The sequence below is a fragment of the Strongylocentrotus purpuratus genome, unplaced genomic scaffold (genome assembly GCF_000002235.5).
Source record: "Strongylocentrotus purpuratus isolate Spur 01 unplaced genomic scaffold, Spur_5.0 spur5_contig_861, whole genome shotgun sequence".
Lineage (NCBI taxonomy): Eukaryota > Metazoa > Echinodermata > Echinoidea > Camarodonta > Strongylocentrotidae > Strongylocentrotus > Strongylocentrotus purpuratus.
In genome coordinates this window covers 1923208-1951118 of record NW_022145570.1, presented here as the reverse complement: position 1 = coordinate 1951118, position 27911 = coordinate 1923208, and the positions used below count along the sequence as shown (strand labels likewise).

Genomic DNA, 27911 nt, shown 5'->3' with positions numbered 1-27911 from the left:
CTTTTGTAATGAGTCAGGACTGCTTCTCTGTTACTCTGTATATATACCCGATCATGGACTGAACTTGATTTTGCAGGGGGTGAGCTGGCGAATCGTTTCTGGATCTCGCTTGTTGTCTTTTTCTAAACTCTGCCCGGTTATCAATCAAATAAGAACACTCATGGATATTATGGAGATATAGAAAGCACGAATGACTTGTCGAGGATTTATTTGACAGCCCCTCCTTGTGATGGCTTCTAAAAGTGTTCTGCATATAGCTTGTGGAATATCTATATCTCTCTTCCTGATTTGCGCAGTTACAGCACAAGGTTCGTTATATTGTAGAATTTACATTGAAAATTATAGTTATAGTTCATATTTAGAGGAGAACGCTATGTTTACTGTTTTGGCGTTGTCATTTGAAAGACATATTTCGAACTATTGCATTTCCATGACCTATATTGATACTTAAGATTTTCTTTGTTTGTTCAATGGTTTGCTGACTTTCGGCTGCAACTTCTATTACTAGCCTTCATTTTCCATAACAATAGCAACAATTATTGTTAATGATAGGCATATGCGTAAGGTGTGGGTTTGGGAGTGGCTGGGGAGAGGCTGCAGCCCCATCCCTTAAGAACTTTGAAAGTACCAACATTCAAGCAGCAAGGATCTTTTTGTCATACTACCGAAGAAATCAACTCCAAGACAATCACAATTATAGCCTTTCATAATATGATCTCATAGAAGTCATGTTTGAGTTATGTAATACGTCATTGCAATGTTCGTACATTTTCAAAAGTGGTTGACAAGTAATCTACATGTATTTATGTAATATACATCGGTTTAAAGAGATAATTCTCTATCGGGGCCATTTCGGTAGACTAACAGCACAGGAGACCGACTTTGAAAAAGCGTTCAGAAAGCCACAAGCCCAATAGGCCGACAACGCACTAGATCAATACCCCATGGGAACGAAAAAACAAAGAAAAGCATAATCAACCGATAATGGAAGATAGAAAATGTCCGTCTCGTGAACCGTCGGTCTATTGAGCCCTTAGAAACGCCAAAGATAGTGTCGGTCTAGTGGTCGGGCCGTCAATCACGTGAGTTATCGGTCTACTTGACTCTCAACAAAATTGTCACTTTCTTGCAATAAGATGTAGGCTTGTCTATCTACTCCTTGTTTTTATTACATGTGTCAACTTGGACAAAACGCAATATCCAGCAATTTTTTTGTTCTTCTAAAACGATGACAATACAACTATTTTCGCATAAGTTTAAGGACCAAAGTTATTTTTGGAAGTATCACAACAGATCTTGGGCGTCTTGAAGCTTTTTCTGGGGTTAAATATTGGGGAATATCGGAACAAGCTTTGCCTTCCCCGCCATCTCATTATGTATGGCTCATTATAGTAATCAAAGCCTCGGCTATGTTAACAATATACTACAAGTAACATGTATGACAGGTGTAATCATTACTTTATCACCAGAAAATATTTTCTGCAATGATATACAACACAGGTGGCCACAGGCACACAATACATAGATCATCACAAGTGGGTTTCTAAAGATTTCCCTCACTGATTTCTGGTTGTGGTTGTGTTTGGAAAAGGTAACAAGCAGAAAGCGTGCTCGACAGTCATTGGATCATGAAAGCAAACATATTTCACGGTCATATCTCGAGATATGTAGCTCTTGGCGATACAGTCTGGCTTTTTACCTCGATAACAGCATGGGGGTATATACGTTAATAAAGAGATTAAAATATGGTCTGCTAGTTCCATAACTATCTCAGGAAGTAGGGAAACCCAGTTGACCGACCCGATACCGTTAGCCCAGGTGAACCCTCAAAAAAGTTGTCAGAAGTTTGACGAAACAGTGGAGGCCGACAGCCTATAAGAGATCAACGACCCATGAACGTGATGAACAAACGAATAAATTGTCGCTCTCATGGACCGGTGGCTCATTCAGGAATGTGTGAAAAAGGAGTTTAAGGGGGACACAATCTGGTTGTACCCCCTAAAATCCGCCACTTTTATGAACCATCGGTCTCGCGGACATTCGGTGAACGATTTGATGATGAATATAGGAATACGATTTGATACTTTAAGAAGTCTGATGGTACGAGGTTAAATATTTCCAAGGAAGGTAATTTTGTTTCTAGCATTATTTTATCACACATTCTCCATGGGTGAGCCCTCTCCCCAAAATAGACTTTACCGTCCTCCTTCGCCAAAGTCTAAACCAGTGCTTTTGAAAAAGCTTTAAAAAGCTATAAGAGGACATATTTTGGCGTCAGTTGTGTGGCCACACAAAGTTAATTTCCCCTTGAAATACTCTGCCCATCTACGGGATTATGTAATTATTCTTAGGTCTATCATTATGGTAAATGTTTAAGAAATTGTTAATACTATGTAAATTCCTTTCAACTATTCACACGATGTACTCATCAATCTTAATTGTTGCAAATTTGATACAAAAATAATAGTCATTCTTTAGAAGAAGAATATATTAAATCAATATTTGAAATACTTCAAGCGCACCACAAAGACAAAAAATAAATGCTGTGTAAACTACAGAAATATTATGCCCCGGTGCACTTGACTTGTAGTCGAGCTTATTACCCCTACGATTACAGGTGTAAAACCTGGCTAGAAGTTAAACAAATTTGTTCTTTTCCCACAGCTATCTATTTAAAGTTCTTTCATGATAAGGCACTGAAGGTTACCCATTCATTTCATTCACAAAAAGGGGATCACAAAAGCCACATCTAGTTTCTATGGATGCCATACCATGCAAATCCAGCAGTGACCTCCAAATAGAATACAAAAGACTGAGGGCATGCAGGTGTATTTAAAGAAGTTTATTGTACCCGCACTCCCCAAATTCCCCAAAGTTTTCTGTCACTGGCGGCGCCCGGAATGAAAATTGAAAGTTGAGGGGGGGGGGGCAGGGGGCCGGGAGGGGAAGGGGGGCTTGAGAGTGCATTGTGTGAACACTAAGGAACGTTGGGGCAAGGTGACCCCCTGTTAGGTTGCAGAGGTAACTGTCCTTAAGGAATCTAGTTCGCAAGGCCCAAAAAGTCATCATCTTTTAACATTTATTTGCCTGACCTTTTGGTAGGCTTTCAAACACATACACATCACGGCTATGAGTCAGGGGCCGCTTTATTTAAAAATCTATTTTTCATTAATTTACATCGGGTGAATATATGAAGATGAATGAATTGTACTTTGGTTTTTGTTGGTTAGTTTGGTAATTAGTATAGTATATTTCAAAATTTGAAATCATAATTATGCTCATTCCTGTCATTCTAAAAGTCCCAGGTTCGATCCCTCCTCGGTGCTTTCATCCTTGGTCTATGTGTTTACAAAGCACATTAGTATCTCTCGACTTAGATGTATGAATTAGGTAGCTGGCAGTAATGGGGGAAATACTGATTGCATGGCCCTCATGAAAAACAGTAATAACAATGAGCCTAGTCTGTGCAAATAGGACCATATCATTATTATATGAGTTAAACATATTTTTTTCAAAACCCACACCGATGCACTACTGCAAACGAAACATTAAACATTTTCAAAGAAAAGTAAATAAATGTTGCTCTTAACGATACGGTGAAACGATTGCAAACATTAACTCATTCACCATAGTCGTTTCCATGATTGGTTCATAATAGCGTCAATGATAAATGCGTTAGAGCTGGCGAGTACAAGTTATAAGAGGAGTGATTGCCTGATAGAAGCTATTATGTGTACTGAAGGGAAACAAAACTACCATGCATATTATAACAGGCAGTATAGTATATAACATGAATAAGCCTGTCTGGAATTCACATCAGCAAGAAATAAATCGAATAACCCAATATATAATCAAATATTTGAACGGTCTTTTCTTCTCAAGAGTTCTAACATTGCTAAGTCCATCCTTCTGATTTGTTGCGTACTGTTTACGTCATCATTAAGGTTGATATTATCAACGATCATCACAACCTCAGTCTTCAATTGTTATCCTCGTCATCATCATTATCATTACCATTATTACCATTTTCACCGTCATCATCATCCACATCCTCGTCGCCGTCAACATCTTTATTTGTTATCATCATCACCACTAGTATAATCATTAATGCCGTCATTATTACCGCCATCATCATCATCATCGTCATCGTCATCATCATTATCGTCATCATCAACGTCATCCAAATCATCACCATCAACATCACCTTACCGTCATCCATAGGACCACCATCATTATATTTATAACCTTCATCATTGTCACCATCCCTGTCATCATTAAACCACTACCATTACTACCACCACCACCACATTAATATTATGAAATTCATCAGTATGATTTTAACAAATTCATCATCCCATTCATGTTATTGTTTTTTGCTATGATGTCTGCTACCTAAAAAAAAGGGGGGGGGAATGTTTCTTTAATCATTTTTTCATTATCCTCCTACCGATGATCAGATCCTTGTGATAGTGGCCCTTGTGTTCCCCCGTCTACCTGTGTGTCAGGAGGGGGTCGGTTCTTATGCCTGTGCTCTCAGAGCAGAGGGGACAGTCCAACCTTCTATCAGGGATCTACCTGTGATCAGTCGACTCGTGAGTATTTTATCCTCTTATGTACTATTTATTATCTAGTGTTACGTTCCTTATCTGAAATTACATTTCTAAGACCAGTTTCCTAATTGATTCAATTTGATTGATTGATTAATTGATTTCATTCCATTTCATATATCAATTGTTTATAGTTGACAAAGTAAGTTCAAAATTATGGAATGAAACAGGAACCGACTGGAAGCATAGCTTGTTTTTGTAGGTTCCCAAGAATAAATATGATATGAACATTATTTTCATAAAACATTTAAAAGTGTCTTAATAATCACAGTAAAATAGATATAATATAATAACATATTTTCATTGTGAAAATATACAGTATATCTTTAAGGCGTGTTAAGATATGCCGTGGTTAACCGCCATTAACCGCCGAAAAAAAGCAGTAAATGAATGGCAACATAGTTCCTCCGCGTTTTCCATAAGTTCCGTTTAAGAGATTCAGAAGTGAGACGCGTATTATACTTTTTTGATTCATTAAAAGAAATAAAAGTCCGCAGTTTGGCCGCGTCATAATATGAACGAGGCTTTATTCATTTCATTATTTCCATGAAGGTTAAAGAATTGTCACTCTACATCAGATTATTAGGCAGAGGTATATTGTATAAACAGATTTTAAAGTTACTAAAACCGACAATGCAACTGATCTAAAGTCATTTAAACGAAATAAAGAGATCATCGCATTAGAATGTTTTTTTCCAGGCGAGGTAGGAGAGAGGTCACCTCAGCAAAATGTCCCTTAGAATTGTACAAAATATTTGTTTTGTTCAAGACAATTAACTTTCTGAATAGCTACAAGGCCAGGACTGACTCACATTTATATTTAATAACTATGCGAGGTAATTTCACCATGCAATGAAAGTTCACATATTGCTCATATTCACAAAGGAATAGGTAAAAATAATATTATTGACTGGCTCATCTTTCGGGAGATACAATTGTATATTTCCCTTATTAAAATCATGACCTCGTCTTCAACTCGGTAAATATGATTTCAGTGATGGCAATATTTCATGAAAACGAAAGCCTTAAACTTGGAAACTGAGCTTAAAAGTCACATATGAAACTGAATTTGGAAGTCACATTTTTCGTTCTGGCTTCAGAATCAACTTGCGGTGAGACATTTTCCGACACCACTGGAGAGATTCTCAGTCCCTCCTATCCCGCTGACTACCCCAACCTCCAGGAGTGCGTTTACCTCGTCAGGGTGCTTGGTGCGTTGGACATCACATTTTACGTCAATGATCTGGAGATCGAAACCACTCCTGGGAGCAGTGATAATGTCATCATTGGTCCAGGATCGACTGTTGATGTGAATGGCGAAGGAGCCGTTCAATCGTCAGGGGACGCTTTCACAGTAAGCTCTGATCAAGCGTGGATCTATTTCACCTCGGATCGAGATACGAGCTTCAGAGGATTTAACATCACATATGATTCAGGTACATATTACTAAGCTTAGATTGAAATCTAATTATCAAAACCCCATTATATGCAACTACATATACATACCTCTCCCGCCCCCTAAAAAACCCCCAAGAAATGCAGATATAGACTGTATTCTTCTTTTGGATTCTGCAACTGCTCCTAGACTGTCGCTTCAGATAACTCACCCTGAAAAATACCCTTGGACAACAGCCCCTGTTCGTATCATACCCCACATGACAATTTTCCCCTGATTAAAATGTGTGAGGGTGTGTAATATGCGGTGATAATTGACTGTAATTGCCATATAAACCCTCTTGTATGGACGGAATATAGGACTGCTCCTGAGAGTTGTCAACTTTATGAAAGAACACGTACTTCTGCACTTATAAAGATTATTATTAGAACAAAAAACGCTTAAGTAAAACACGCACATTTTTAGGCAATATCCGCTTTTATGTATGATTTGTAAACCTAATGATTAATATTAGGCAATCATTTATTTCTGTCATTGTGGTGATGGACATTTCATGCAATAATCTATGCTTTTCATTGTGGTGATGGATGTTTTGCACAAATCGTTATTTCCAGATAGAGACAACTGCAGAGACACCCCGTGCAATAACAATGGAACCTGCACTGATCAAGAGTATGACTATAATTGCAGTTGCTCAGATGGCTGGACTGACAAAAATTGCACTACAGGTACAAAATTAAAATATAATAATAACCCTCATTTATGTTCGAACACAATAAATGAAGAAGGTTGGGATGAGAGGAACTTTTCACTGGTATTAAAAGTTATACCTTAAACTGTAAAATATTAATTTCTGACATTGATTTCAGGAAATGAGAAATCCAAATAATAATACTCACTAATATGTGATAGCTGTGGAAATACACAAACGCCAATTATAACACTGTTACTCATGGGTTTAGGGGTGATTTTTAAGGCGATACCAGTCACTAAAACCAGTGGCGGATCTCAGGGATTGGTGTGTGTGGGGGGAAGGGGAAGGGGGAGGGGGAGGGGGGGGGGTTGAATTCGAGTTTTGCCCGTCCAGATCATTACAGCAATATCTCTAATATCCATCATGAAACAAATCTCCCCTTGTGCCCCTACATGGCACAAATGAGAACATCTGATTTTTGTTGTTGCTTGTCGGAGATATTAGTGACATAATCAAAATTCTGGCAAATTTGATTTTAAAAAAAGTATTGTTATACCTGTGGCCCCAGCTCTCAGGGCAAAGTATCATTATGATTCCGCTACTGGTCACAAAAGCAAGATAATTCATTGTTGAATTTGTTCTTTTGTATTACTTTACAGATATCGACGAGTGTGAGGTTGTAGACTGCATCAATGGCGGCGTTTGTGAAGACATGATCAATGGATTCACCTGTATCTGTATTGATGGATTCTTCGGCACCTTCTGTGAAATAAGTGAGTGAAATAATCTTTCAAGAACAAAATTTTGTTTAGGTGTGGTTCATTTGATTCCTCAAACAGACCAGACCCATTTTCCTAGGTACTTTGGGGCTGCTTCAACAACTTTCAGGCCTTTCAAAGTCAACAAATTTTGTGATTTCATTTTTTGTATAACATTTCAAAGAGCTTCAAGATTGCAATGTCGGGCCAGAGTTTATTTCCAGTTTTTCCGACTTGTACTACACATTGTTTTTAGATATGTTTTTTTTTTTCATTATACGTGGTTGTGACTTTAAAAGAATGATATAGACCTCTGTGGTTTTTGATCACCCCCTCTGCAGGTTCATCTTTTGTTGTAATGCTTTTATATTTGATTGTAATTTATATTTTCTTTTATGAATCTGTGGAAATAAATGAATTGAATTGAAATAATTTGTATTCAAATATATACATTGAGTCGTAACGTGTACTAACAACACAAACACAACATATCGTATATTCAGATATAGATGAATGTTCACCAAACCCATGTAAAAATGGCGCTACTTGTATCGACGGGATTGCTGGATTCTCCTGCATATGCGCACCAGGTTACACCGGAATCGAATGTGAAGAAGGTAAAATACGACGATGATGATCATGATGATGATGATGATCATGATGACAGAAATTGATTATAATCGCAATGATATCGATAATGATGATCATGACGACGTTAATGATAATGATAATGTGATAACGGATGTGATAACAATGAAGATAATAATGATTATGATGATGATACAAATGTTGACTGTGATGGCAATGATAATCTTAATAATGATAATAATAATATAATAAATGAAAATAATAATAATATTATTTGTTTTTGTTCACCATAGATATTAATGAATGCAACTCTAATCCTTGTTTGAACGGCGGCCGTTGCTCAGATAAGGTTGATAGTTTTCTGTGTATCTGCGATCTTGGATTGACGGGATCCATATGTGAAATAGGTAAGTCTGGGGGGTGTTTCCCAAAGATCCTAAGTTGAACTTATCTCTAAGTCGGACCTAACAATTATGGAAAGCCGCTAGCATCTTTGATTTTTTTTTGTAAAAGTTATTTTAAAAGGCATAAAAAGTTGATTCAAGTCGTTCATATTTTCTATTATCAAGAAGATTTCATGTTCTTAATGTGGAATTTATGAAAAGTCTAAAATACTTAAATTTTTGCTTTTGTATATATTTTATTTTAAGGCTACAAATCGCTCTCCATAATTGTTAAGTCCGAGTTAAGTTCGACTTGGGATCTTGGTGAACCCCCCCCCCCCCCTTAAACTGGGTTAAATGAACTTTTGTGAATAATCAAGCCCTAATTCCAGATGGGTCAGGTTGAGTTAAAATACACTCTCTTGTCGCAAAAGTCTCGGGTGCAGTTTACCCGACACTTTCTGAAGAAAAAAAACATACAGCAAATCTAAGAAAACTTACGTCTCTACCAGACGCTGTTTAAATACGAGATAAGTAATCACAGGTATTCTTTAAAAAGTCCAACGAGGTCATGTTTTCACATTTAGGGGCCTTCAATTATTCACAAGCCTTTGGCTTCCATGTCGGCCCTGCATTTTCAAACATTTGTAGATGTTAAATAGATTATCAAACTATGAAATTTCTTTTACATCATATACGTTATGTACGTATTGTTATTTTTTTATGATTCAAGGCATGTTGTACATGTATTTATTGTGAATTTGTTTAATATAATTAGGAACAAGCCCTGCACAGGTCAACATGATATATTGTTATATTTTATTTTTAGAAATTAAAATAAAAGAAATAAAATGAAATGAAAATGAAAATGTAATTTAATCTTTTTGAATTTCTAGACATCCAGGAATGTGCTAGCAATCCTTGTAAGAATGGAGGCACTTGTAGAGAAGTTGGCCTGAACGCCTACACGTGCTCCTGTGCTCCTGGATATTCTGGTCCAACCTGCCGAGAAGGTATGGATATCAAATTGATTAATCTCAACAAATATAGACGAATCAAACCTCAACTAATCTTAATTTGTTGATCCTCAACAAAATTCACGGCTTCTTTATGGTTAGCACATATCACCCTCCTGCTATTTATTAAGCAATTCCGATATATATCCTTCCATCTGGATTCGCTTACGTGCTAACTTGTGAAGTATTGTCCAGTATATTCAAATGTCTGTATCCTATGTGAATGAACTCTGACCTAACATTCACTGTACTGAAAAGAAACTCTAAGAAACACAAATGTAGTTAAAGATCAGTTTGCCCTAGTTGAGGGAATGTATTCATATGTCATGAATTATATAGAAATAAAGTCAAAGTCAACAAACCTGCTTTAGTGCCCACAATATATATTTCCCTTGAAAATATTTGTTGTTGAACCATGTACTGAACGAACCTGTACATTAAGACCACCTGCCTATAACAACCGCTTTTTCTTGTCTCCCTTGGGTGGTCTTTATAGACAGATTACCTGTAGATAAACGAGAAAAGAGCCCAAAGATAAGGCAAAGGTTACACTGCTTGAGGGTGACATGTGAAATATCATGAAACGCTGTTTTTGATTTGCCCGTAATATTTTCAGATCTGAAATCTGACTTTTAAGTTAACAATTTATCTTGGTCGTTCACACCATGCCTTAATCTCAGATATCAATGAATGTGCCAGCAACCCTTGTCAAAATGGAGGAGCATGTGCGGATGAAATCAACGGATTCTTGTGTGACTGCTCTCCTGGTTTCAACGGGACAACCTGCCAATTTAGTAAAAATTACAAATTCATTTCATTATCATAGATACACAAGCTCATTAGGCTCCACTACTATTTAATAAAGAGGTATAATCTAAGATTTGTCTGATGTAGGGTATGTTTTTAACTTAATGATCTTGAATTAAGCTTAGAGAAGCCTACCGATTCATCGTATTAACAAGTTGGTAACTGTATGATGACAATATTGGTCATATTTTGCATTACAAATTATATTCCCCCTTAATTTTGTGTACGTGTCCTTCCCCACCCTAATATTCACGATCCCAAAGGGCACCTGATTATTTTAAAAATATATCTGTTTGAATTTAATTCATCTTTTCTGTTATTTAGTTGCACGGGATTTTTCGGAATCAATTTGAATACCATGCTTATAATTTTAAGAAATTACCATACCAGTCGAATTAGGTAACATGTTACTGTAATGTTCGCACAACTCAAAAGGTAGTCTACTTGGCTATCGACATTGCTATAGCTTGACTGTTTGATTATAACGACACATTTGCAAATGGCCAACACTAAGCTATTACACATATACTGTAGTTTAAAGATGTGGGCCGCGTGTTTCTATTAGTAATTTCTTCTTTTTTTTTAATTGTTGAAAATTTGTTATAATCTAGCAGCCCGATGTTTCTGAGTAAGATAGTAGGGTAGCACAGTTTAAGCAAACACGAAGACTTTTCTCACCTGCATTGTAAAGGAAATCATACCCCATACTGATTTTGCAAATAGTCTTTGTCGTGTTGGTGACGAAATGTAAGGCCCTCTCCATATTTTAGATTTTGTTTATAATTTTACTTTCGAGTCGTTATACGTAGTAATTCGATTTTTTCCATTTACTATAGATATCAACGAATGTGCAAGTACCCCGTGTCAAAATGGAGCAATTTGTATAGATGAAATCAATGGATATCGATGTGACTGCCGGGTTGGTTTCAACGGAACGAATTGCGAATCTAGTAAGATAAGACTCAATATTTCAAGTAAAGTATTAATTTAACTACTACATGCATGAAGGCCTAAATTCAAACCAAGGCGTAACTGACAGATACACGTAGCCATAGCATCATTTCAAAATCAACTAACAGAACGTATATATCTGACATATTTACATTGTTTCCCCAATAATAATTTTAGACTTAGGGTGAGCAAACAGATGTCCTCTTAAATTGAATAATTAGAAGGAAAACAATTTTAGTAGAACAAGAGGAACATGATATCATATGTATGGGACTCTTCCGAGGAAGTGGACACCTATGGAAAGCAACACTTGTGCTGATAAGGGTGTACTATCCCAAAAGTGATTTTACAAAAAAAAATTGTGGCAGTTGTTGAGTGCGTCAGAAATAGGATAAGTCATAATTTATTTCAGAAACAAAGATGGATACTGATTCTTTTTTTATTAATTACATTTTTCAGATATAGATGACTGTTTACCGAACCCTTGTCAAAATGGAGCAACCTGTATCGATGGGATTGGTGGATTCACCTGCACATGCGCACCAGGTTATACAGGTCCCTCATGTGATGAAGGTGAAGAACGCTTGATTTTGAAATAAAATTGTTTTGACACATATCCCCTGGATATCCACCCCCAGATAACCACCCCCAGTCACCTATTCCCTAGGACAACTACCCCCTAGGACAACTACCCACCAGACAACTACCCGCGGACAACTACTCCCCCTACAACTACCCCCAGACAACTACCCCCTACGACAACCATCCTCTATGACACCTACCCCCGGACAACTATCCTAGGGGGTAGTTGTCCGGTTGGTTGTTGTCCAGGGGTATTTGTCGTCGGGGGTAGTTGTGTGGGGGTAGTTGTCCGGGGGGAGATGTCCTAGGGGATAGTTGTCTGTGGGTAGTTGTCCGAGGGGTAGTTGTCCTAGGTTGTAGTTGACTATGGGTGGTTATCCGGGTGGATGTCCAGGGGTAGGTGTCCGGATATGGTTTTAATGATGTGGAATGAATAAGATAGCACGTGTCTTTATGTACGCAAACTATGTTCATGTCATCCGGGTAAACCGTGTATGAATGGGCGACCTGTTAGGATGAAATCAACAGATATTAGTGCACATGCTCCTTGGTTACAGTGGGATAAACTGTCAATCAAGTTAGATTTCTCGATTTCAACATAACATCATTAACGTAACGTTGTTTAATGCAAATGTCAGAAAAAGGAAGATCAACTGTTCTATTCAGCCTCAAATTCGCCAAAAAAAGGAGTAAAACGTTGCGCGTGGAAACATTTGTCATGGAAACTCGAATCAAGTAGCTCACCGTATTCGTTTTCTTCACTGCAATTTCCCGCCATTAGTATCCAATGAAAAGCCAATATGTAAATAAAGGTCATTTATACAAAATTGCAAAACCCACCGAGACAAATATTTGATACGTGTTCATGCAAATTAGTAATCATTATTCATTCATACACCAACGCAGATGGGACCAATTTTTTTCAATTGAGCTGGTCTTTAGAATTGATTATTCTCAAATGCGCAAAGTGGCTTCTCCATGATTGAAAGACATTTGGATATTTGGGGTCATTTTTTTACCACGCGCTATCTACAAACTGGTCTTTACGACATTCTTTTTGTTCATCGATGAATGTTCTATTTTGAACAATCCTACCGATGGATTGTTTACTTGAGAATATATTCATACATAATCTAAACAATGGAAAACATGTTAATGTTCTTTACTTCGCGATCCGATATGCCGTGACATAATCATAATAAATGTATCAGTTTAAAACGAATCAATTTATGATTTTGGTTATTTTCACATTTGTATTTTCATCCTCCTTCCTTTTCATATTTCAGATATCGACGAATGTAAGAGTAATCCGTGCCAAAATGGTGGTAGTTGTACAGATGTAGTCAATGGATATCTCTGTGTATGCTCACCCGGGTATAATGGATCTGAGTGTACATCAAGTAAGAATAAATTCCATTGACAAGATGTTAGCACACGATGTTAAAGAAAGATCGTAGCTAGTTTCCATGTGCATTAAGTCATCTTTCGCTGACATCAGACTTGGTGGAAAAACTATTAATGGGTGTACGAGTCCTGCTGTGAACAGTGAACCCGTAGTCCCATCAAGAATTAACCCCCCCCCCCCCCCCAGTCCTCGAAGAGTCTTCGTTTGACTTCTCAATGTGGGGCGATTTGTGGATAATGCTGAGCATTACCTAAGGCCTGTTGGTCATAACAATGAAGGCTAATCTTGGCGTTTGACCACACCTATGATTGGGTAAACATCCGAATGGCCTTGAATTCCAAATGAGAGCCAACTACGATGCGTCTTTAATCAATTCAATTCAATTCAAATTCACATTTATTCGGCAAAAGATAAAAACATCAAAATGAAATCATTACAAATGAAATCATTATAAATACCGGGATTGCTAAAATAAGTTAAAAACTTGTAAACGAGCAACCCAAAACATAAAAACAAACAGATACAATACAATACAATAATAATAATGTTACATGCTAACAAAATATATGAATCAATTATGTATTTCAATAAATCAATAAATGGCAAGTATCGTTCTTTTCAGTTTAAGTTTAAATGCGTTGTGGTTCTTAATATCGACCGAAAGCTTTATTAAACACTATGTCTGTTCAAAACCAAAAGGGCGTTACATTGTTTTTAAAGTATAAGAGTTAAAGCCCGTCTGGCTCAAAATTTGATGAATTGCCGTCAAGATGTTGCAATCCAAGTTATTGATAGTATAACCGCATAACCCCTAACACTTACTGCAATGCAATGGCTTCCTGTAAAAAAAAAGAATAGATAAAACATTATTGTATTAACATGGTATGCAATGCATGGATTTGCCCCAGTGTATATTTCGGACATACTTACCCCTATATAATCCTCGAGCGAATTAGCGATCAGAAGGTAAGTAACTGATTGAGAGTCATCAAAAATTGTCTCTGTTTGGCGATAGATCATTCACCGCTCCTGCAGCTATGGTATGTAAACTTCTATCCACTATCCACAACACCCAGCTAAAGACGTACCTATTCCACATTGTTTACCACTAACCACTACCCCAGTCTTTCCCAGTATACAGTAGCTTTTCAGTCTCATCATCGCCTTTGGTTAGGCAACTAAATACTGACACTATACAAAGTCTCGGATTGGATTGGATTAGAATCTACCCTAGATTTATTTATGGTAATGAACGTGATTACGAATAACTTGTTTTTTGTTTTCTAATCTCCATTTCGATTTCTTTGCAATTCTTATTTCAGATATTGATGAATGTGCATCGAACCCCTGTCAGAATGGCGGTACTTGTGCGGATGTAATCAATGGGTATCAGTGCACCTGCTCTCCAGGATATACAGGATCAGATTGCGCTTCAGGTAGTTATACAAATTATTATTTATATTTTATAGTTTATTTCTTTTACAAGGACGAACATGAGTATCATAATAACCAAAATTTAAGGAAGCGACACACAATAACAAGAGAGAGAGAGAGAGAAAGAGAGGGAAAATGAAACCATCAGCTAATGCTCACGAAGCACGAAAGGAAAATAACCTCGCTTGTGAGCCCCTCCCAATAAGCTGATGGTAGAACAAATATAGATAAGACACTCTTCCACTTTAAAAAAGAAAATGCAAATGGGATTCATTCAAGATAGTATAGACATTGACTCTATCTCTTTTTTCATTTGAAGGTTATTTCGCTGTGTTCTGACATGCTTCTGTTTCATCAAAGGAACAACACACATTTAGAAGATTTAAACTACCGCGATTATAAAAGCAAAACATTCCCATTAAAGCCCAACTGCACTACTTATAGCTACTTGCCCCCTCTATACAGCCAACAACGCCTTAGCGTGACCCGTTGATCCCCATGATGCCCTTGTTAATTTAGAGCTGATTTGATAAGATAACCAACTGCCAGTGACCTTGCAGGGAGGTCTAATCCCTCCATGCAAAAGTAGTGCAGAGGGGCTTTCAGGAACACAGGTGCAAAGTGTTAGAACACGTGTGGTGTCAGAAAAGGCCAGTTCCACTCTTTTTTCAATTACCTGGTTTGCAACAGAGTAATCATGTTTTCCATCTATTTCAGATATCAATGAATGTGCAAGTAACCCGTGTCAAAATGGAGGAAACTGTATGGATGAAATCAACGGCTACAACTGTGACTGCTCACCGGGTTACACTGGAACAGAATGTGCATCAAGTAAGAATTTAACAAAATATTAAAATGTTCGCCGATGAAAGCATCTGACGTGTTTTTATTTTAAGTTCTCTCGTGATGCTGCAGTAATGCCTGGCATTAAGTATTTACTTTCATTGATCTATATAACAAATCACTTAATTTTGCATGACCGCAAAGACTTGGATAAATCAAATCAAGGCCAATTTGAATACCTCTTTGTATTGCCTTACGAAATCATAGTCGGTTATTATAACATGTCGTTATAATGGGTTGTCGGATATTATTACATTTCGTTATAATGGGTTGTGCACCAGGCTATACATTGCCTTAGGTTCATTTCTTGAATGTATTTGCGATCATGCTTTTTTTTATAATTCATAATTTGTTGATTATCTCCAGATATCGATGAGTGTGCATCAAACCCTTGCCAAAATGATGGTACGTGTACGGATGAAATCAACGGCTACAACTGTGATTGCACACCGGGTTACAATGGAGCAGAATGTGCATCAAGTAAGAATTTATCAAATATTTAAATGTTAGCCGATGTAAGCTGACCTGTTTTGTTTTTTCTGTGATACTACAGTAATGTCTGGCATTTTAATATTTACTTTCATTGATCTATATCACAAATCACTCATTTTTACATGACCGCAAAGACTTAGAGAAATCAACTTAAGGCAAATTTGGAAACCATGTTGTATTGCCTTAAGAAGTTCATAGTCGGATTATGTAACATGTTACTATTATGTTAGCATATTCCAAAAAGTGATGTACAAGGCTTTTGACATAGGTTGATTTCTTAAAGGTTTTGAGATTGTGCTTTTTGTAATTCATATTTTGTTATTTGTCACTAGATATCGATGAGTGTTCCTCGAACCCTTGCCAGAATGGTGGTACTTGTACGGATGGAATCAATGGATATCAATGCGCCTGCTCTCCAGGATATACAGGATCAAATTGCGCTTCAGGTAGGATTTTAGACAAAGGAAAATACATTTACATCTTCACGCTTTTAAAAATGACCGCCAGCGTTATGCTATTACACATACAGTTACTGTAGACGGTAGCTTAAAGATGTGGACTGTGTGTTTCTATTAGTAATTTCTAATGACTTTTTGTTTTGTTGAAAATTTGCTATGATCCAGCAACCCTATGTTTCGGAAAAGGTGGTAGCAAAGTTTAACATAATTATGCAAAGGCTTTTTTCTACCAGCATTCTAAAGGAGATCATCCCCATACTAGTTCTGTAAAGAGTCTTTGCCGTGTAGTTGACAGAATGTTAGGCCGTCTCCACTTTTTAGATTTTGCTTCGAATTTCACTTTCGAGTTGATATGCGTAGTAATTCGAGTTGATATACGTAGTAATTCGAGTTGATATACGTAGTAATTCGAGTTGATATACGTAGTAATTCGAGTAGTTATACGTAGTAATTCGAGTAGTTATACGCAGTAATTCGAGTTGATATACGTAGTAATTCGATTTTCCATCTATTTCAGATATCAATGAATGTGCAAGTACCCCGTGTCAAAATGGAGGAAACTGTATGGATGAAATTAACGGTTACAACTGTCAATGTTCACCAGGTTTCACTGGAGCAGAGTGTGCATCAAGTAAGAATTTAATGAATTAAGAAAATATTAACTGATTCAAGCGGCCAAAATTCATTTCAAAATGTTGATAACGTAAAGAATGTAGTTTTACTTCCATTAATCTTCAGAACAAAGCAATCGTTTTATCCACTTGCTTTGTGTGACTGGTATGTTATTGTTTGTTTTATAGACGTCGATGAGTGTGCATCGAACCCCTGTCAGAATGGAGGCACGTGTGCAGATGAAATCAACGGATATCAATGCGATTGCCTGCCAGGTTATAACGGATCAGACTGTGAATCGAGTAAGAAATTTCAGACACTTTTCGTTTTACTCGCAATTAGTGAAATCAATACGAGGTTCATTAGGAGTCTATTCTATGATTATTCTCTTCTGTTTTCTAATTCATAAATTTATTCTACTTAAAAGCCCATTGTACTACTTGTAGCTACTTGCTCCCTCTTTATAGAAAATTTCCCTCTCGGTGCATGTTTGTCCCCCATGATCCTTTATTTATTATGTTATTGAGAGCTGAGTTGATGAGATAGCCACCTGTCAGTGACCTCGCTGTGTGACAGTGTGGTATAATCCCTCCTGGCCAAACTAGTACAGATATGCTTTATTCGTTCAGTTATCATGGATAAAGATAAAGATATATCAGAGACATGTCGATACTTTTTTTGGTCATGTTCAGATTCTACAAGTTAGGTCATTATAGCAACAGTTGCGTTTTTTTTCTTTTTGCTTTATCATTATAATACTGTAAATTCATTTATATCTTTGTGTGCCCCGTGCTGCTTCATTTCTTTTCAGATATCAACGAATGCGCCATTAACCCGTGTGAAAACGGAGCAATGTGTATAGATGAAATCAATGCATATCGATGTGACTGCCTGGTTGGTTTTAACGGATCGAATTGTGAATCTAGTAAGATAGGGACTCAATATTTCAAGTAAAGTATGAATTTAAGTTCTGCGTGTATGAATGCCTACCAAGGTGTAACTGGCAGATATACGTAGCCATAACATCATTTTCAAAATCAACTAACAGGCATGTTAGGGCAACCCATTGTTTACCCTAAATGACAGAGTCAAAACGTATCATTTACATATGTACATTGTTTCCTCACTAAATATTTTATCCTTTGGATGAGTCAACAGATTTCATCTTCATTTCAATGATTAAAACAAATGTGGGTGACGAATAGGAGGAACATATAGGCCTATATATGTATAATCAAATATGAATATGGTACTTGTTAAGTGCGTCGGAAATAGAATGAGTCAAATTTAATTTCAGAAACAAAGTTGGATACTGACTGATTTTTTTTTAATTATTAATTTTCAGATATAGACGACTGTTTACCGAAACCTTGTCAAAATGGAGCAACCTGCTTTGACGGGATTGGTGGATTCACCTGCACATGCGCACCAGGTTATACAGGATCCTCATGTGATGAAGGTGAAGGTCGCTTGATTTTGAAATGAAATTATTTAATGATGTGAAATGAATAAGATTGCATTTGTCTTTATGTACTCATATGATCTTCGGAAAATTCTAAACTCATCTAAGACTCCTTTGACCTCGCGAAATTTGGTGAATTAAACATAATATTTTCATAAAAGATATTATTTGAAGCAGGTAAATAGAATTCCTAATGAAAAAAAAATGGAACTTCTCTAACTACCTGTTTTATTTCCCTACCATGAGCTTCACGAAGAAAGATTTTATATTCACCCGATGTAATGTGTTTAAAATATTTTTTTAATTCATATGAAAATCAACAACAAAACACCGGCCTAATGCGTAGAGGTGTTGTGGTCGAGTGGATACGTCGCCGGACTGTCGATCACAAGGTCCGCGGTTCGAGTCCCGCCGCCGCACTAATGTCCTTTGGCAAGACATTGATCTACATTTGCCACACTCCACCCAGGTGAAGTAAATGGATACCTGGTAGAAATTTATTTCTTGAAACGCAGCGCGCGTAGCAGCTGCACTGCTAAAGCCAGGGTAATTATGCTGCATTATTGTAGAGTGCTTAGAGATTTCTGATAAAGTAAGTGCTAGGCGCTATATAAGCAAGGATAATAATTATTAACTATTATAATTATAATTATTGATATGACTGCTGTTTTATGGCTTTTGGGACATTGTGCAATACGGTGACACGCATTCTTATATCACATTTTAACTGGATTTAAGTATTTTGAATTAATTTCAGATATCAACGAGTGTGAAAGCAACCCGTGTCAGAATGGCGCCGCGTGTACCGATGAAGTCAATGGATATACTTGCAATTGCTCTGCAGGTTATACAGGAACGCATTGTGCATCAGGTGGATAATTTGTAATATCAAATTGATTGTTTAAAGATAATTACCAAGTCTAGTATAGGATACTTATAAAACAAAACTCTCACATATAAGTACAAAAGATGAAAACTCCTACTCCGATGACGATCAACGTTACCATCTCCTCTCCCCTGGGATGCAGTTCTGATGCAGCACAGCTGTTCGACAGGCCGCACCGAAAAGGTGTTAGCCCACGTAAACGATGATCTAGCTTGCGGACCTTCTTTAAGTCATATGACAGTTCATAAGACAAGATGAAACGTTCTCAAAAGCCCCGATATTCAGACAGACATCTCGCTATCATTCGGCCAATGCCCCCTCCCTCCCCCTTATTACATGCCTAATATTGTGTTCCTTATACACAGGAACAACGAAAATATATAGACAACCATGGAGTTTGCCTATGTTGGACTGTTTAATCCTTCTTTACAACAAATCAGATGTATGGGTTTACAATTAGATGGTGTATTTTCCCTCAACTGTACAACAATTCCCTTAACAAGAATTCCATTTGTTTTGTTTTTTATTTTTAGACATCGAGGTATGTCAGAGTATCACATGTTTGTATGGTGGTGTATGCACGGACTTAATCAACGGATATCGTTGTGACTGCGCCCTTGGTTATACTGGATCAAACTGTGAAACAGGTGAGACTTTACAAAGTTGCATGTTCGTATCATGATAATCATCGTGACCCCTGAAACCATCATCATCTTTTTCGCCATCGTCTTCATCATCATCGTCGTCATCATCATTATCGTCGTTTGCCTACTTACCATGATAGTATCATCCCTTTCTTGATTACCACTTATTTCCCCCTCCCCCCCCCCCCCCCCCCCCATCATCTTCCTCCTCCTCCTCCTCCTCCTCCTCATCCTCCCCGGTCCTCCTCGCCCTCGTGTTTCTCCTCCTTCTCCCCATCATCATTATCATCACTCAAAAGTTTGTTTTAATATTTTAATCCCCTCGCTTTCGGCCTTTGGTATGACGATGATTCCGTGATTACAACCTGTAATGTGTCTCTGAACCATTTTACAAGTACAAGCTATAATACAACATTATTTTAAACATGTTGTTGCTAATTAAATTGTTCTTTCTAACCACTAAATATTATTGCTTATGCATACGCCACTCCAATACACATTACTATTATTACATAGAAAAAATTGAAAATAAATAAATGATTCCGTGCAATTGACAAATAATGATTTATTTATTTGAAACTTGTTCTACTTTCCGAAGTTTTCCGAAGCACAATACAAACTTTACCACCACATTAGACTATTCCAATGTACTTTACAAAACCAATCATTCAGTAGGACTTTTATGCAACTTACTGCTAATTTTCCCGATTTTTGAGTATTAGCTCCTTTACTTTTATTCTCTAATTTTCACAATATTTACAATATTTTCTTCATTTCAGATGTGAACGAATGTGAAAGTAGCCCTTGTCTCAATGGAGGAGCCTGTGAGGATGAAGTCAATGGTTATACGTGTAACTGCTCTCAGGGATACTACGGGGAAAACTGTGCCTCTGGTAAGAAACTTTGCTCACACTATAGACAGATATTGATATAAGGTGAGATGTGAGGGTAGGTGGGGGAAGGGGAAGCACCCTATCTATCTTCTGTTATAACTTGTAAAGTAAGATAGTAGCCTTAGTCACATTGGAAACAAAATAAAACAAAACAAAAAACTTTGGGGCCGGTGAAAATTGGTTTCCTTGTTTGCTTAACCGGTTGACTACTAAATTTCTGCATTTGCAGAAACCGCCCGGTTCCAGCAGGCAATGGGTTAGGAATGTACGTTGTAAATTGTGCATCAGGGAAATAATCCTAAGGAGAGGTATACATTATATTAGTCCTAAATAGGGGAGGTCCTCCATCTTTGTAATGTTATTTCAAGTTGTGTAGTCACCCTTGGTAACCCTTGTCTTAATAGAGACTCACGTGAGGATATGTAACTACTCTTGAGGATTCTACAAATTTGTAATTGGATTATCGAAACATTTGTTTAGTGGCAGCTCAAATGAGTGATATTTGTCATTTTAGGGTGTGTAATTACGATGTCTAACTGCTCTTAAGGCTTCTAAAGATTTACATCCTATATGATTTCACTGTCTAAAGCCTTGTTTTGAAAGTGACGCTGAATAACCGCGGCGGTTTGTTTCATGATGACGTAAAGTATACGCTTCACACTTCTGCATCGTATAAAACAGAGCTCAGTGAATACTCGTGAGAGCTTCGCTGCGCGCATTTAAATGTACTATTCATTTACACGTTTAAAAAAACGCAGCGGTTTTGTGCGGCAGTTTACCGCTTCATAATTATCTGAACGACCCTATATCCGAAAAGTTCTTTTTAAAGAATCTGATCATTGTTTCTTCTCTGTGTAGTTTCCGATGTCTGTAGACCCTGGTCATGTTCTAACGGAGGCACATGTGTGAGCCTAGTTCAAGGTTCTACTGACTACATTTGCGAGTGTCCTGTTGGATATTTTGGAGATCGATGTGAAATCGGTATGTACATGCATATACACTGTACTTTGTTTCACTTTTCCTTCCTTTAAATATTTACCGCTAACAGCGAGGGTTTGAAGAAACGCTTTTTAAAGATTTTTTTTTAAAAGGAAGTAGAATTAGGATGACATTACCTAGTGAATAGTGGAATGAAAAGGCGTAATAATAATATAAACTTACCCTCTCGATGTGTGCAAAGGAGTTACTCTCAAAATAACTGTTGTGAGGTTGTTCCAACTTGATGATGATGATGATAGCGATAATGATAATGATAACGATGATGATGATAGTAGCGATGATGATGATGATGATGATGATAATGATGATGATGATTATGGAGACATACCGGCTGATTAAATCCACAACATACGATTATTTCAACGAAAACAAAATGCAATAATTTTTTCCACAAAGATGTAAAATTGTGATATATTTTCATGCATTTCTCCTCATAAACCTAGGCTCGTTTACGTGTAACTTGTTTCTTGTATTTCAGATATCAACGAATGTAGCAGTCTACCCTGTCAAAATGGTGGCACTTGTGTAGAAGGAGTCGGTGTATACCAATGCAAGTGCAGACAAGGGTACTCCGGTAGGAATTGTCGAACAGGTACGGATTATCATCCCGTTCAAGATCAGGATCTATTAAATATATAACAACATAATCTTGACCCACCCTAGGCATATACAACCCAAGAGACCGACAGCCAACGAGACCAAAATATCCGTCTCGTGGGTCTTTAGAAAAAAATTGAACGTTGACCAAAACGGTTTTATCGATCGGTCCCGATGGCTGTTGGTCTAATATGATGTACTACTTGGAATCTTCAGCTACACCGTTGGTAAGCTTGGCATATTTGATGTAAAAGAGAAGATGATTATAACGAAATGTTTGGCTATTAAAAATTCACTTTTAAAAAGCATAAATTTTGCAGTGTGTGTTCATGCTGATAGCTGTATAAAGATAAATATTAATTCATTCAATAGTGACGACGTCACATTTACGTAACTTTGCTAAACATTGACCACTTTCTCAAATATACATTTCACACGATCGCAAATACTCTCGAAATCGCATTAGGGCCAATTTAAGTAAACGAATGCATTTCCTTTATGATTCACTGCTCTGATTATGAAATTTGTCATTGTCCCGTTCACCATTTTATCAAACCATGACGCACAAGGCTACTGACATTGCTTTAATAGTTAGATTTGGCGAAAGTGTTTACAATCGTGCTATTATCATACAATTTCTGTTGTGTTAGCTCGTATACTGTTTGCCTGACATACTTTCCCTTCAGGTTTCATAACTGCGGTTTATTCTTACCAGCTCTTCACTTTTACCTTTTTCGATTTTAGTTGGGTTCTGTGACCTTTCGGGTGACTGGTACAATGAATGTAACGATCGTGTAGACATTGACCTAACTTCAACCGGACTGATCCTTGGGGATTACATTACCGATCTCGCCAACTCTACTGGTCAAGGGCGTGAGTATTTCTCTCTTGCTTTCCACTTTCTTTTTTAAAACATTGTTACGAATCTCATAGATATTCCTGTACATAATTATATTACTATGCGCATGAGCAGGAGACTTGTTTTAGAGGATCTGATTGCAATGTTCACGCGTTTCAATAATTAATGAACAATATCATTTTCATTTGCTTAACGTTGATTTCACAATAATGTCTATAATATTCTCTCGGTAACTGTGATAATTTATTATGGGCGTTCCCAACTTAAGCTATGCTTTCCGGGCTTTCGCCTCCTTCCGTATCTGAATTATTTACTGTGTACTCTATGTTGAAATAATTGTTACATATATCATGTATATATACATTGTGTTTCATATTATACTGTTGAGAAGAAAATAAATGTTAATAAATACAAAACACAAATTTCTGGAAAGCCTTTGCGATCATATTTTGTTCCATTTTCCAGCTCTAGGCCACCTCATAGGCTACGCATCACGTCGCTATCATTATACCACCTTCGGTTTTACGCTCTCTGAAGATGGAGGTAAGAAGGTAACCACGTGGACTGGCCAGTGTGCGCTGTGCGGGGGTGAAGAAATCCTTTTTACGATGTGGACTTCGTGTAAGAGAACGAATGGCTGTGAAGACGTAAAGAAATCATTTGGGTAATTATCGAAGGGGCAGAAAGATTATCATTATTATTATCATTGTTATTAATGTTACATTATCATTATAAGTAGTAGTAGTAATAGTATCATCACCATCATCATCATCATTATCATTATTATTATCGTAATCATTTTTATAATCAGTATTATTATCATTGTTGTTGTTATTACCATCATCAACATCATCATCATCGATATGATGATGGTGATGATGATGACGACGACATGGCGATATCAATAATTGTAGTAGTAGTAGTAGTAGTAGTAGTAGTAATAGAAGTAATAGTAGTAGTAGTAGTAATATAGTAGTAGTAGTAGTAGTAGCAGTAGTAGTAGCAGTAGTAGTAGTAGTAGTAGTAGTAGTAGCAGTAGTAGTAGCAGTAGTAGTAGTAGTAGTAGTAGTAGTAGTAGTAGCAGTAGTAGTAGCAGTAGTAGTAGTAGTAGTAGTAGCAGTAGTAGTAGTAGTAGTAGCAGTAGTAGTAGCAGTAGTAGTAGTAGTAGTAGTAGTAGTAGTAGTAGTAGTATCAGTGGTGGTAGAAGTATTAGTATCAAAAATAGAAATATTGATAGCAAAACTTTGGTAGCTATTCCAATATTATATCTAGGAGTTTAACATTAAAATCAGATTGAATAATCAAACTAATGTTCTCCAATATTATTTCTCCCATTTTTTCAAACTCTCAGAGTCGGGCAAGATAGATGGACGAGGTATAAACAAAGTATGGCACCAGCAAGGAAACCGTAACCCCCTCTCTTGCTTCGTGCATGTAGAACCATGCATATCGACATACATTTCATTTATGTGCTATAAGTATGATAACATATATGGTTACGGCAGTGGAGCAGTTGTTGCACTTGTGTAGTTTTGTATTGCTCAGTCACATTTGAATTGGTGTTTATGTCTCGTAATATATAAAGTAGAAGTAGATATGTCGTGGTCTAGTGGTTACGTCACCAGACTGTTGATCACATGGTTCGCGGTTCGAGTCCCGCCGCGGCACTTATGTCCTTTGGCAAGACATTTATCTGAATTTTCCACTCTCGACACAGGTGTAGCAGATGGATATTTGGCTGGGATTTATTTATTGAATGCTTTTACCGCCTTATGGTAGCTGGGCTAAAGCCAGCGTTATAATATTACTTTATAGGCGCCTTGTACATCCCAAGGGATGGATGGGTGCGCAATATAGCTATTATATTATTATCAAATCAAGAGAGATTTCTAAAAACACCCTTCTATTTTCGAAGCCTAATATTTTATAGTTAGCGTCAGACAAAGGATCTTTACAGTGCATAACCCACTATCGCAATGTCTCTGTCAGCTCAACGGCATAATGATACAAAGTTGTTGTTTTTTAATGATACAGCTTGATGCTGCAATTTCATTATGGTAACAGATGTACGAGAATGTTGTAAAAAGAAAAGCTTGTGCAAATACTCGTATCAGTACTTTTTTTGTTCTGTAATAATGTGGGGTAGACCGATTAAATACGACTTCTAAGATTCTATATATAAATAATAAACTTAGAAGTTGGGAGGTTATTATATGTATTATCAGCAACAATTTCTAAAATTGCTCTAAAATTGCTTATTTCTGCATACATTGTATTTTTTAAGGGATGTGAAATAAATCATTTAAATTTGAAGACACAAATGAATTTGAATGGAATATACATACATATATATTGCCTATTTATTGTGCTTGTTAGAAGGGCTCATTGTCTTGGAAATGCATGTAATGTCTCCTTTTTGTGCCTGAGCCCCTTAAAAACATATAGAGCTCCGTCACGTTCGTCCTTTCTTTTTGAAACAAAATGGCGTTTAATTTTCTTCCTAGTTAGAGCTGCTTAGCTCAGATTTGAATATAAATGTTCGTCTGCTAACTGCTTCGTTATAGTGGTAAAAGAACGGCATATGATATCATAGGTTATCGTAATTCTTCTACGAAGGGACTCTTTGCTTCAGATACTTAGCGTCCTTTATGTTAATGGTGACAATCGTATTTGTGCATGGAATACAACTGACCGTTATTTTAAGAAGGCCCTAATCTAGCAATTTAAACGATTATTTGTAATTATAAATGATCATTTGATCAGTTTCAGTCACAAAAGGCAATGCTAATGTGATATTTTCCCCCTTTTCAATTTTTGTCACATATTTGGGGGATTCTACGCCCTCTAACGTTTGGGGTTAGGGGACCTGCCCCTGATAGCAATGTAGTTATATATACGAATTACTATCTTGCTATTGACGCCATAAATCTCTCCTGTTTTCATATTCAAACATTAGACTGAAGTTTGGTGCATGTGTGTTTTAATATTGTGATACTTCAATCATTTTTTACAATTCATCATTTTTATACTATGATCATATAATTTTCAAATAAAATTATTCGATGAAGAAATAAGTTTTTACTTGATATATCTGGCGTGATTATTACAGTTAGATAGAGATTGAGGTAGAGAGAGTGGAGAGAAAGGAGGAAAAGTGAGAAAGAGAGGGGAAGAGGGACAGGGAGGGGTGGGTGGAGATTAGTAGATGGAGATTACAGACAGATAGAAAGGATAATTGGGAGATGAGAGAGAGAGAGAGAGAGAGAGAGAATGACAGAAAGAAAAATCCTCAACTACGACTCTGCCTCTCTCTCTTTCCGTCTGTTCATGTCCCCCTCCCCTTCTGTCTATGTCTTCTCTCTCTCTCTCTCTCTCTCTCTCTCTCTCTTTCTCTCTCTCGCTCTCTTCTCTCCTTTTAACTATGGATTATTCCTCACTGACTTTTCTTGCTCCATTGCGGAGAAAGCAAGATTGATAAAAAAATTGATTGATCTCTGTGCAACCATTTTTAGGGGCATCGAGCTTTGTGCCTCCTCCTCCCACACCTACCCCACAAAAAAGAATGAGAGAAAAACAAGAATGAAAGGAAGGGATATGAAAAGGGGAGTTGAAGAGGAAATGGTCCTTCACACTCATTTTCTCTCCTCTATTAGATGGCCTTGCACATTCACATGCTCAATTACGCAATACGACACCGCCCCTATTACTTCACCACTGTTCGGCAAAAGAATTCATCGATAGAACAACAGAAAGGGAGTCGGGATGACCTTCTTAATGGCCTAGAGAGGTTTTTTCTCTATTTTTTCCAAAGGGACCAAGCAATCATCTCATTAAACATATTAAGAAGAAATGATGAAATACAGAGGAGACCATCCAAGAAAACTATAAATTACCTGACGTTCAGCTAAAGGGTGTACAGATATAACCTGTGTAGGAACTTTATTTTCTACATTCGTGAACATCAATAATTCCAAAGGATTAAAATTGTAGCGCATTGACGTGTTCGAGCTGAACTGATTTTGAAATGGACACCTTTGTACCACACTTGCTATTATAACACCGAAACCAAACACTTACAACAGTTTATTTAACATTTCAAAGGTAGGCCTTACCGGTGAAAAAGATAAATTTCAAAAATAGATCTTAGCGAGCCTGATATTCTTTTGAGGATCATAAAGCTGCAAATGATATGCGATTTAATTAATATGAAATAAACTTGTCTAGGAACATGCGCTTCAAAAAAAGGTAATTATTAAGTAAAAAATACATTGGCATTTTCAGCTCTGATATAATATAACATTTACTGATCTTAAACATGCTACTGCTAGCATAAATAGTAGTAAGAATATATATGCAAAAATAGGAAATGCAGAATACATGCATTTTCATGGCTGTTTGGCTTAACATCAAGGGCATTGAAATGTGTATATTCCAGCAGAAATTCATGAAAAAGTAGGATTTTTAATGTTCGCTTAATTGTTCTTGAAGTTTTGCCTCACATAAAAATGTTTTAAAATGGGGATATTGTGAATAATATACAAAATG

At 36.9% G+C, this 27911-nt stretch overlaps 1 protein-coding gene across 2 annotated transcripts; it reads left to right on the top strand.

The window, feature by feature from the left end:
• On the top strand, positions 1 to 24835 carry LOC762898 (fibropellin-1-like). Of its 2 annotated transcripts, XM_011685935.2 has the most exons (28): positions 1 to 308; positions 4458 to 4592; positions 5708 to 6043; positions 6618 to 6731; positions 7357 to 7470; positions 7959 to 8072; positions 8337 to 8450; positions 9323 to 9439; positions 10123 to 10236; positions 11086 to 11199; positions 11660 to 11773; positions 13069 to 13182; positions 14510 to 14623; positions 15339 to 15452; positions 15831 to 15944; positions 16289 to 16402; positions 16932 to 17045; positions 17215 to 17328; positions 17838 to 17951; positions 18372 to 18485; positions 19246 to 19359; positions 19908 to 20021; positions 20798 to 20911; positions 21770 to 21892; positions 22389 to 22502; positions 23252 to 23380; positions 23832 to 24030; positions 24718 to 24834. In XM_011685935.2, the coding sequence occupies exons 1-28, from the start codon at positions 230 to 232 to the stop codon at positions 24776 to 24778; spliced, it is 3459 nt and encodes a 1152-aa protein (XP_011684237.1). In that variant the 5' UTR covers positions 1 to 229; the 3' UTR covers positions 24779 to 24834. The 2 variants fall into 2 exon arrangements, with proteins under 2 accessions (XP_011684237.1, XP_011684238.1); XM_011685936.2 differs by lacking the exons at positions 15339 to 15452; positions 15831 to 15944; positions 16289 to 16402 and having other exon boundaries at positions 24718 to 24835.
• Positions 24836 to 27911: the final 3076 nt, after the last annotated feature.